This window comes from Rhinoraja longicauda, chromosome 6 (genome assembly GCF_053455715.1).
Source record: "Rhinoraja longicauda isolate Sanriku21f chromosome 6, sRhiLon1.1, whole genome shotgun sequence".
NCBI lineage: Eukaryota > Metazoa > Chordata > Chondrichthyes > Rajiformes > Arhynchobatidae > Rhinoraja > Rhinoraja longicauda.
In genome coordinates this window covers 67,408,634-67,421,087 of record NC_135958.1, presented here as the reverse complement: position 1 = coordinate 67,421,087, position 12,454 = coordinate 67,408,634, and the positions used below count along the sequence as shown (strand labels likewise).

Here is a 12,454-nt window from a genome sequence, read left to right as displayed (position 1 = left end):
CAGTGTCCTAGGCCAACCATATATAGTTGCTTCACCACTGACTTTCCATCAGTCATCAGCGAACAATGTTTAATTCCATTAGAAATTTCTCAGCTGAAGAAACAGCCTCTGCCTGCATGCAGCAAGACCTGGTTAACATTAAGGCACAAGCTGATTGATGGCACAGAACGTTCATGACTCAAAGCTACTGGGACAATGAGTAACTCTTAAAATGAAGAGTTTAACCTCCCTTGGCAAGTCTCCACCATAACATGCTGGGATCACCATTCACCAGGAACTTTAGGCTAGCCATATAAATAGGCAGAAAATGCTGGAGTAACCCAGCGGGTCAGGCAGCATCTCTGGAGGACATGAATTGGTGATGTTTTGGGCCGGGACACTAGAAATGCTGGACATTAGAAAAGCCTGTGGGTAATATATAAAGAGATTATACATTCCCTCTGTGACTGTGTTTCTCAACATAGCACCAAGAGCTCTTCAAGATTTCCCAGTCATTCTAAATGATCATAGCTGGCCTAGCCCACGCTTCAAGGCCACATCTGTGCTAGTTCCACTTCGCCCCTGATTTCCCTTTTTGTTTTGTTCAAAAATATGTTTAGCTGCACATGGAGCACAATTCCACAGATTTATAATTCTCTGCTTGGATAAATTTCAATGCAACTAGGTTTTAAATGACTGGCTCTCTTCTAACCATGACGTCTCCTGTAAGATTCTCTCACTGTTGAGAACATCTTGACATCTACCCTTGGGTTTTCTTTTCAATAGTCACTCCTAATCCGTCTAAATGCCAAGGAATACAGACTCGACCTAGCTCGCTGCTCTTGATAGGACTAATCTTGTGTCCCAGCAATTAGCCTGGTGACTTTCCTTTGGATTGCTTTCAATGCTACTATATTCTTTCTTGGGTAAGGTGACCAAGATTGTCAGCAGTATTCTTGGTGTGACCTCACTAACAGTCTGTACAATTGTTACAAAGCTTCCCATTTCTAAACTCCAAACCTTTCAGTAAAGGCATTCCCTATCGAATGAACTCTCGAATTATGCTTTGCCCACAGGAAAAGGTTACATGCGGGGGGAATAGTCTGCTATGGGGGACTTGTCCGGCTCTAGTTCCATAAGTTCTTGTATCTTCTTGCCCATGATTGGATTCTTATGAATTCTTCCATGCTGTTTGAAACTAGCCTGTATGTTATGTTTGGGAACTTTGAAGTTTGCAACAAAAAAAACCTATATTCCTGTCATTTTCTTGTTTCCTGATATCGATACTCCAGCTTTGTCCTCTAGAAGTAGCACATTTAGCTTATTTGACCAAATCCAATTTTGACAGCTACGCCCTCCGTTAGTTAAATAGTGGTCACTACTTCCTTGGTGATTCTTCACAAGATCTCTTATTGTTCCTCATTACACATGACCAAATCTACGGTAGACTGTTCCTGCATTTCTGAATATGTAATTGTTCTACAAGCAATACCTGACAAACTCCATTTTTTTCCCTTCATTATCCTTGCCAGTTTGGTTTAATCTATAAATATGCAGTTTAAAATCTCCCATGACAATTGCAATTTCCGTCATACAAAATGTTGATATTTCCCTAATTGTGCTTTGTCCTGTCGTGATGCCACATTTTGGGAACCTAGAGATCACTCCCAGCTACGTCATTATCCACTGGATTTATGTTAAGATTGAGCACCGCTCTTATACCTTTCTTGCTTAACAGTGTTGCCCAGGTACTTTTCCTTTTGTAGCATGAATATCTTGGAATATTGAGACCTTGAGCTAGTCAGCCTGCAACCAGATTCTGACTAGTTTGACATAAATGCAAGTAAATGTGCAATTAAATTCCTTGTTCACTTGAAGCTCGTAAGGTACACAGTATACATGATATTGATAGATGCAGCAATAAAAGCAAAACAGCAGAATACTGTTGTATTCTGTCCGAACAAAGTACCTGAGATGAACATTATAGTGCCCTGAAATGGGGGGGGAATATGTATAAACACTGTTGTAATTTCTACATGGTGAAACCAAAATGTATAAAACTGGCCTTTATTAAAATCTGACAATGTGCACTTTAACCACATGTGATTTTTTATTTTTTTCTATTACAAATCTCAAATTGTAGAGTACAGAGGCAAATAAATAAACGATGGGTCTTTGTCCCAAATATTATGGAGGGCACTGTATGTGTTGATAGGTTGAAGATCAAAAAGACAGGAGAGGCTGGAATTCTGAAACAAAAGCAGAAAATGCTTAAGTGGAGAAACAAGGAATTGCAGAAGCTGGTTTAAAAAAAGGCACAAAGTGCTGGAATAAGTCATTGGCTCAGGCAGCACCTCTGGAAAACAGGGACAAATGATGTTTTGAGTTAAGACCCTTCTTCAGAATAATTGTTGTGTTGGTTGAGGGGGAGGAGAAGAAACATGGAAGAGTGAGTGGGGCGAGACAAAGCCTGGTAAGTGATAGGTGAGGTCGGAGGGGGTGGGGGGGATGGTTGATAGGTAAATTGTTGGACAAAGGCCAGTGATGAAAAGAGAAAAGGTGTGAGATTAGGATTGGAGATTGTCGACATGTTTCTGCCCAGTTGTTCTTTCTGTAGTTCTCTGACAGTTGTTCAGTAGCAGACCAACTTTAGATGTATTTCTGAATATGTAGATTAGAAACGAGTAATGATCCCAGAGTTGTTACACTCGGTACCTTTTACATGTTTTCCTTGTCCCTCCCTCCAGTATTCCAGATAGTCCAAGGTTAGAGGTGGCTGGAACATGCAGATACAGATACCTTTTTAGTCAGTAGTTTAATTTCAAGAGATGAACTATGTTAAATGCTTAATTCCTGGGCTGTACATAATAGAAAGCTGGAAAGTATTAATCTCAGGAAGAATTGTCCATGTAAATTGTTCCTTAATTACAATAATGATCATTTTTCTCAGTTACTTGAAGATGCTTTTACAGATGCAGGAATAGGTGTACACCAGGGGATGGCAGTACAGTGTCTGGTAACTGAATGCTGCCTTTATTTAACCCTTTGCAAGCTGTTATTTGCATTTTAAACAGAAGCAAGTTAGATTGCAGAGAGTTCTTGCTTCCAAACAGTCAGATTCCAAATGTTATGATCATGAACTAAAGAAAAACATGACTAAATCTTAATGCAAGCTTCCCTGACTGAAATAAATAGAGTAAGAGTTACAGCGGAGAATAATTGGATCCACAAGTACAGTGAAGTAACATTGGTCCTCTTTCTGTACAGGGCCAATACATAGATACATTAAACTCCATGGTGAAGGTTTGGCCATGTGTCACACATCCTTAAACTCCTTTGTTGCTTTAGCAGTATGTTTGGGATCATTGTCTTGCTGTAGAAAGTACCGCCGGCCAGTGAGTTTTGAGGCATTTGTTTGAACTTGAGCAGATAGGATGTGTCTAGATACTTCAGAATTCATTATGCTACTACATCAGCAGTTGTGTCGTCAATGAAGATAAGTGAGCCAGTACCTTCAGCAGCCATACTTGACCAGGTCATAACACCCCCACCACTGTGTTTCACAGATGAGGTGGTATGCTTTGGATCATGGGCAGTTCCTTCTCTCTCCCATACTTTGCTCTTGCCATCACTCTGATATGTTAATCTTCGTCTCATCTGTCCACAAGACCTTTTTCCAGAACTGTGTTTGCTCTTTTAAGTACTTCTTGGCAAACTGTAACCCGGCCATCCTATTTTTGCGGCTAACCAGTGGTTTGCATCTTGCTTTATAGCCTCTGTATTTCGGTTCATGAAGTCTTCTGCTGACAGTGGTCATTGACAAATCATACTTGACTCTTGAAGTGTTTCTGATCTGTCGGACAGGTGTTTGGAGATTTTTCTTTATAGAGAGAATAATTCTGTTATCAGCTGTGGAGGTCTTCCTTCCCTTGCCAGTCCCTTTGTGTTTAGTGAGCTCACAAGTGCTCTTTCTTCTTAATGATGTTCCAAACAGTTGATTTTGGTAAGCCTAAGGCTTGGCTGATGTCTCTAACAGTTTTATTCTTGTTCCTCAGTCTCATAATGGTTTCTTTGACTTTCATTGGCACAACTTTGGTCCTCATGTTAATAAACAGCAATAAAAGTTTCCAAAGGTGATGGAAAGACTAGGTGCTGAGAGCTCTTTTATACCTCCATTAAGGAGGCAATTAAACACACGTGAGCATTTACAAACACCTGTGAAGCCATGTGTCCCAAACATTATGGTACCCTGAAATGGGGGGACTATGTATAAACACAGGTGTAATTTCTACATGGTGAAACCAAAATGTATAACAATGGCCTTTAATAAAATCTGATAATGTGCACTTTAACCACATGTGATTTTTTTCTATTACAATTCTCAAATTGTGGAGTACAGAGGCAAATAAATAAATGACGGGTCTTTGTCCCAAACATTATGGAGGGCACTGTAATTATTTGTACTTATGCACCATTTGCCTCCTGCAGAAGCTAAGTGTGCTAATACCTGATGCTCAGGATGAGTTGTCAGGAACAAGAGCGTTAATGGGGTCATGTGGCATTATCTGTAGTGATGTGTTACTGACATTGCTGCTGCGCTGGGAACCAAGGTGAACTCCTCCCCACCCACTGGCAGTTTTGTAGAAATGAATTGCCCCGTGGCTCAACATGCATGGCAAGTCTCCCTGTGAGGACTGGGTAAAGCTCGACAGTGTTGCTGCTCAGAGTTGCGAGTGATGAGTGGCTGGCTGTAGGATTCCGGCATCTGCTGAGACTCTGAGCAGGTGCTGCCAGTCCCCACCGTTATGTGTACTACCAGATGCCCTTGGTGAAGCTCTGAGCTCAACATCTTAATGTGGAGTGGGTACATTGCTTTGCAGGCAGCTTCATGCTGAGCTCTGGAATGATTCATTGCAGCAAGAGTGCCAGTGGAGGGCAGGGATTCACACCAGGTTCCCAAAACAGCAGCAAACAGCTATGGAGACATTGGTAAAATAAAGAGGGTGGAGGTGTTCCCGTGAGTGTTTGTGCTGTAATAAAACTGCACACTGAAGGAAGCACCAAGCTGGGTACTAGTTTACACTGGATACTGGAAATCTGAAATACAGATATACATATTGCTGGTAATATTCAGTAGGTAAAGCAGCCTCTGAGGAGGGGTAAATTTGACTTTACACTCCATGATGCTTGATCAGGTCTCATGGTTATTGACTTTAAAATATTAACTGTTTCCTCCTCCATAGATGCTGGTTGATCTGAGTATTTCCAGGATGTTGTTTATTTCAATTACTTTTAGCATGCAGGCAGCGAAGATTAGTTTAACTTGACATCATGTTCAGCATAGGACATTGTGGGTCGAGAGGCCTGTTCCTAAGCTGTTCTAGGTTTACCCGCGTTTGTCCTTTGACCCTGCCTCAGTGCTGGGAAGTAGTCATTACTGTGTGTTTTATTGAGGAATAAATGTACTGCTTTTGTGTAGTTTGGTCATAAAGTATTGCATTAGGCTGATGGTTTATTTGGAGTCCTTTGCATTAAGCCTGATGAACCTTGAACATTCTTTCTCCCTGCAGTTATATGACGACTACTTTTGTTATTGAGGCTATGGCAGCAGCAAATGCACATCTACGCTGGAAGAAGAGGGAGAGACAGCGAAGCGTAAGTACAGAGAATGCTGTTGAATTGTGATGGTCATTAGGGGGGTCATCTTTAACCCAGTGTTCAGAAAACTGGGATTGAATGGAATGCTCCTTTTACATTTGACTTAATTTTAATTTTTGTTGAAGTAAATGGAGAAAAAACTTGGGTGGAGCATAAAAGCCTATGTTTCACCCAATTCCTGCCCCAGTCTTGTGTAGGTAATTAGAGGACGCAAGCTCCTCGTGATTAGTCTGTCTGCAGCACAAGTTGTGAAACTAAGATTGCTGAATCATGTTCTCCATTTTATGTGAACTCAGCTCAACACAATTCAGAGAAATTGAGCTCTCCCTTGAGTAAAAATGTATACAGGCTTGTCACTCTGTAGCCTGCTCAGTTCCAGTCTACTCTAAGTGGTGGTATTTCTCTTGTCTCCTCTGGAGTTGTATGCATATCTGTCTCCAGAATCCTGCCCTGGTCCCACCTTTATCAATCCCACCTGCTGGACAGCACCACCTGCCAATATGGATCTGATGTCTTTCTCGTCTCGTACGACAAATGCAGAACATTTTCCAGTCAGCTTCAATGACAGTGACAGTACATTGACAGTGCATGCCTTTCTAAGTTAAAAAATCAACAGTATTCCAATATCCAGGTGATGTTGATATATGACGTGAGAAGGCCTGACTGATAAAACTGAAATTTAGACTCTCTGCCTGAAAATAAGTATGCAAACCTGTCCTGAGAGGCAGCAAACTACAATTCAAGAGATAGGTTACATTAGGATGGCTGTGACAGTGCCCAAACCACAGGATTTCCAGACATGTAATCTGGCTAACCTTATTTGTCGTATGTGTGCCCACAACTTATTGTAGATGCACCTGGTGGGTGTTCCTTCCACAGAACTGACCCCTTTTGGATCTGACGGTTTCTGCACAGCTTATCTAATCCACGTTATTGACCTCTGACATCCTCTTGATGATACACTTTGTACAAATAATTTTCCAACTGCCTTGTACACATCTGTTCCCACATGCAGGGCATTTCTTGTTCAGTTATTCCATTTGCTGCTCACAGGGCTTGCAACAGCTGAGCCACTTCGTACTTTCCCAGCTCTGCCTGATCCTGTGTTTCATCCCATGTAACTCCCATTTTTGTGCATCCACATTTCTAGCCTGGTTTTTGAGAACTCTGCAGGTTTGCAGATTTGGCTGTTAACTCTGTCTCATGCAGTAGTTGTTCCCTCAGGCCGCACAGTAAATTGTGCATGCAATCTGATTTCTGCCGAGAGTTTCCTGCTTTGCACAATCTACTGTGCAGTCAGAAGTAATCTCAAGACTGGAATGAGGTTGATTGGCAGATGGTTGGACAAAGGCCAGAGATGAAAAGCTAAATTGTAAGACAAGATGATAAGGATAGAAGAGGTGCAAATTATGAAGCCAGAGGAAAGAATATAGGTGGAAGGGGACGGGAGGAGGGGGAAAGGAGAAATGAATACACATCCAGATGGGGCACAGGGAAAAAGGAGGGGGTGGGGGTGTTAGAAGGTTATTTTCCTAAAATTGTAGAATTCAAGTGCAATATGAGGTTCTGTTCCTCCAGTTTGCATGTCTCCTCACTCTGGCAATGGAGGTGGCCCAGGACAGAAATTTCAGAATGGGAAGGGGAGTTAAATTTGTTAACGACCAGGAACTCCAGCTGGCCTTGATAGACCAAGTGTTCAGCAAAAGCCTAGTCGGCGCTTGGTACATAAATGAGGCCACTGGGAGCATTGAATCCAGTAAATGAGGTTAGCAGTAGTACATTTGAACCTCCCTCTCGCATGGAAGGCCTGCTGGGTCTCGGGATGGATGTGAGGGAGGAAGTATAGAGACAGGTGTCGCATCTCCTGCAGTTGCAGAGGAAAGTACCTGCAATTTTGCATCTCTGGCTCCCATATGTGGTGAGTGGGGAAAGATGCTAGTCTTGAACACGTGGTGAATCCCAGTCAATTTGTTTCAGGGCTGTTATCTCTGCACATGAACAAAAAATCTGCAGTCACTGGAAACTGCTGTCACTATTGTTTTTGCATTAAAGGTGGTTGATAGTGATGCTTCTTCAGATTCCTACGATGATGATAAGAGTGAGGTTGCGATGCTCGATGGCCCTGAACGGTCAGAGACGAGACCTATTCTCTCAGTGCGTGAGTATTCAGAAAGATACCTTGCAGAAATGTTAACTAAAATCTGCAAATTGATCCTCGTAGGTAACTTTGTACAAATTACACAAACTGCCGTGATCAAGAAATATTGTTGCTAGTAAAGAGACTCTTCCATCAATAGAATTGGGATTGTTGTTGAGTTGCTGATCTTCAAATGAGCCCTAGATTCTCTCTGAAATGGGACCATTTTGAATAAACAGTTAATGCTATTTTCGTGCTTTTTTTTTGTTTATGTCCATCCAATTCTCTTTTGAAAGCTTTGAGTTAACTCTGCATCCACCCCTCTTAGAGTCGGTGAGCTCCAGATCATTTTCTGCATAGATTTTGCTCACATTCCCTTGCTTCTTTTGCCCATCATTTTGAACCTGTGCTCTGGTCCCTGAACAGCCTCCTAAAAAGAATTCCTTGTCTTAAACCAGTCATGATCTAGCGCGCCTCCATCAAATCTCTCAACCTTCACTCCAAAGACAACAACTGAAGTTTCTCCAAATTAACTTTGCAGCTGAAATGCTCCTCCTTTTTGGGATCATTAAATTAAATCTTTTCTACACTTTCAAGAGGGCTTTCTCATCCTTAAAATGTGGTGACCAGAATTGCCTGCAGCACTGAGTATTAAAAATGCTGAAAACACTCAACAGGCTCCAGATGGTGCCTAGATTTGAAAAATTAGCCCTTCGGCCCCTCCGTACTGACCTTTTTGCCCATCTACACTAATCCCATTTGCCTGCATTAGAACCTTATCTTGTATGCATGGCCTATTTACGTTCCTCTTAAAGGAAGTGAATGGAGCTGATTCCACCACCTCCGTAACATGTTCCAGATATCAACCACTAAGCTTTTGTTTTTAAACTATCCCTAAGATTTCCCTTAAATTTCCTATTTCCTCTTGCCACCCACCTACAATGTTAGTAGAAGGCCTTGACTGCGCTTTAATGCTAACGTGCTCTCGTATCAACAAATAACAGCAGACATACTTGTTTGATAATTTCATCATATTGTAATCTCGGGGAGCTCTGATTGTGGTTCTGCTACCTTTTCCCCCTGTGGGAGTGTATATATCCTCGAGTTGAAACATCTCTTTTGGGCAACAAGAGAGAGTGCTGAGGAGGTTTGAGAATTTGCCGGGGCTATCGAATTAAAGTTATGAGAAAGACCCAAGTCAAGATGCTGTAATATGCGCAATTACCTTAAATCTTGGTGGTGATTTATTTAGAAAACTGCAAGCTGACAAATCGATTTAAAGGGCCTGGAGAGGGTGAATGAAGGAAGGATCGAGATCCCTTGGCATAAGTTATTAACCAGGATTAAAAACAAACAGCTGGAGGAATTTACTGGGTCAAACAACATTTGTGGGAGGGGGAAGCTGTTCATATTTCAGGCTGAGACCCTACATCACGACAGAGAGGAGAGGGAAGATGGCAGATATAAAGAGAGAAGAAGGGGTGAGACGGACCAGGAGGTGACAGGTGAACATTTGCCTCAACAACTAGGGTGTTTGGATTGAATTAAATGGCAGAGAGGTTGGATGGGATTGAAGGAAATTAAGAGTATCTGAATGAGCACTTGCAGAGGCCTGAGCTACAAGACTGGCTGAAAGTTGGAAAGGGATCATCAGCTGCATTTGTTACTGGCAAGGAAATAATGGACCGAATGAACCTCCGTTACTGGAAATCTCTACTGCTCTAGTTCCTAACTCATTAATTATCTATCACCCAATATCAACAAAATATTATCTATTAAGTTCATTATTTCTTTTCTGAGTACAAATTAACAGTGGACTCATTCACTCTATATTTTTTACAAATATTTTACTTATCGGCCTTGATTGTTTTTGCCGGTGACTGTTCTGTGGCTGTTAGGTTTTGATCTCGCCATTAATGGAATTATCTTCTCTCTCCCATCTGTCCATAAGCTCCATGATTTTAAATATCTCTGTCAGATTCACTCGCAACCCCCTCTGTTTGTCCCAAAGAGAACAGCTTCAGTTACTCCAGTCTTTCCACATAACTAAAGTCCTTTCCTAGAATCATTTTAGTAAATCTCCTCTGCACCCATTTTAAAATCCTACCAATTTCTCAGAACTGAACACACAAACAGCAATTGCATGTGATTAAGCACTCTATCCTTCAGTAAAGCATGGGAATTATGCTTATTTTTTGGAGACCACATTCTCACCTGCCCTGCTACATTTGGAGAGGCATCCTTGGTCATAGGATTTCGGAACCAAGCCAAGATGGACTATTCATTGGATATGTCTGGTTAACAGGCTGTGAAAGCTTCAGCCGTGTCTTTGGCATTAGCGACCTGGGTACCACCATCATGGAGGATGGGTATGTGCCTGGAGCTGCTTCTACCACCATTTATGATCCTGTAACAGGACCACGGAGCTGATTTAGAATCACTTGCTTTTGTCTGTTGTAGTTCTTGCTGCTGACTGTGCTGATGAGAGGTTTTGCCACATTAGCATGTTATTGTTAAGTACATGGAGTACTGCACCTGATATGCCTTTCTGCACCTCTAAACCTGGTTTAATTGAAGTGGTAGAGTTGAGTGTTGTACCAGATCATGAGGTCATGGATGCTGGTGGTGTACATTTCTACTGATGATCCACAGAACTTCATGGATGTCCATATTTAAGCTACTGGGTCGGCTTTGTTTCGGTTTTTAGCACAAATGTAGGATGGATGAGTACTCGATATGAAAGTGTCTTTGTTTCCAATAAATCTGTATGGTTGTCACTCCTGTCAAGTGAGTTATCTTGGATAAATGCATATTCAGCCGATAGGTTGGGAGGATGTAGTTGTAGTCCTGTCCAAGATGTTGGTTCACTACCTGCCGCAGACCCAATCTAACAGCCATGATCATCAGGGCCTGCTCAAGCCACTCCTGGTGATGGACATTGAGGATTTCACCTGTTGTGTTCGATAAATCACTGGTCTGCTCTGATAAGAAATGCCGTAAAGATTGGTGTTGGGCGTCCTTTCGGGGAGAGAACCTCAGCCTTGGACCATGTCGGGAACGGTGCTCGGTGATCTTGAACGAAGCATCCTGTGGCTGATCTGATGAGTTTGCGAGTGTGTACGGGTTTACGCGAGTGTATGTAGAAACATCCTGCGGCATGCTCTGCTGTGTACTCGGGGTTTGCGAGTGCATTTGGGGATATTCGAGGATACGTGAGTGTATCTGTCTTATTTAGTAGTGTAATAAATTACTGAGTGAATCAAAAGTTATCTGAATCCAGTGATTTATCAAACACAACATCACCAAAGTCTGAAGAAGGGTCTCGACCCGAAACGTCACCCATTCCTTCTCTCCTGAGATGCTGCCTGACCCGCTGAGTTACTCCAGCATTTTGTGAATAAATACCTTTGATTGGTACCAGCATCTGCAGTTATCTTCTTGTATCACCAAAGTACATTCCGTGCACTTGCTACTTTCAGAGCTGCTTCCATGAGGGAAGGCAGCAGGTGATGATCTGGAGTTGTTGATTTCTGCCAAGGGAACAGTGCTAAGAGTATTCCATTTGTTGGACATCTGATTGATCCATCTTGCCCGTGTAGCTGAAATTCCCAGTGACGGTGATGGGATCTGTTGTCTTGGCTGAGCGCTCTGATTCTAAATGTTACCATGCCAAGTTGTTGCTTTACTAGCTGGGGCAAAGGTTGTCCAAATGAAACCATGTCCCCAGATGATAGAGGTTTGTGAGGAGGATATTGCTTTGTTCCATGCAAATCTGATGGCGTGGTAGGTTCTTGGTTTGACAATATTATTCTGTAGTAGCTTGAAACAATTCATCGGCTTGCTAATGTTGCAGAGGACAACATCCATCTTACGGGAGGTTAGAGGTCTTGCTGACTTGGATAGACTTTTGTAATATTAAAGCAGCTTCATAATTGGCACGCTGACTTCATTGTTTAATTAGTCTTCCCCCAGTTGTAGTGACTGGGTTAAACTAGTTTATCAGGCCCTGCAATCTAAATGCAGGGTTTTGAGCATGATAGCACAACATCTGTTCTACTGTTCCTTTATTGGAGTTCAGGTAAGTGAACCAATGTTAGAAGAATAGAAAGGTGGTGTGGGAGGCAGCAGTTTCCATTCCAAGGGAGGAATTAGACTGACTCCACATGCCAAATAACTGGAACTGTAGATAGGAGCTTAAGCTAATTAAGGAAAATGAGTGGGCTGGTAGAGAGTGGGGCAAATAGAGGTTTCCCAAGAGGATACATTCAAATGTTTAAAGGAAGATTCCAGGAGGTGATCAGAGGTAGACAGCAGGTGTGTAACGACAATACAGGGCATTCAATAATTTGGGCACACTGAAAACCATTTGGGGAATTGGAGGTGCATGCAGTAAGGATACTATAGTAGTCCATGGAGAGATTTAACGCTGGGAAGAATGGGAAAACTAAATGCTCGGCTGAATTTGAGAGGATGTGTTCATGGAAAACATTCAACAGTGTAATCAAAAGTCAACTCGCTTTGTGGGGCAGAGCATAAGGACAACACTGTCTGCTCATGACCTAGGTGCTTCTACTTGCTGCTTTCCTTTTACCTGAGTGGCTGCTTGGTCCTGAAGCCAGCTCTTGATTAGCACTGGGCCTTCCTGGTAATGAAACTTGCCTGCAGGAAAGCTTTGACATC

General features: G+C 42.2%; 1 protein-coding gene across 3 annotated transcripts in view; it reads left to right on the top strand.

Annotated features, from left to right (window-relative positions):
* The window catches only part of slc38a12 (solute carrier family 38 member 12), a 75,134-nt gene that overhangs the window by 21,370 nt on the left and 41,310 nt on the right, over positions 1-12,454 (top strand). For all 3 annotated transcript variants that reach the window (XM_078401240.1, XM_078401241.1, XM_078401242.1), the window contains exons 4-5: positions 5,550-5,634; positions 7,690-7,795. In XM_078401240.1, coding sequence (XP_078257366.1) covers positions 5,550-5,634; positions 7,690-7,795 — 191 coding nt within the window. The remainder of the gene's footprint in view (positions 1-5,549; positions 5,635-7,689; positions 7,796-12,454) is intronic.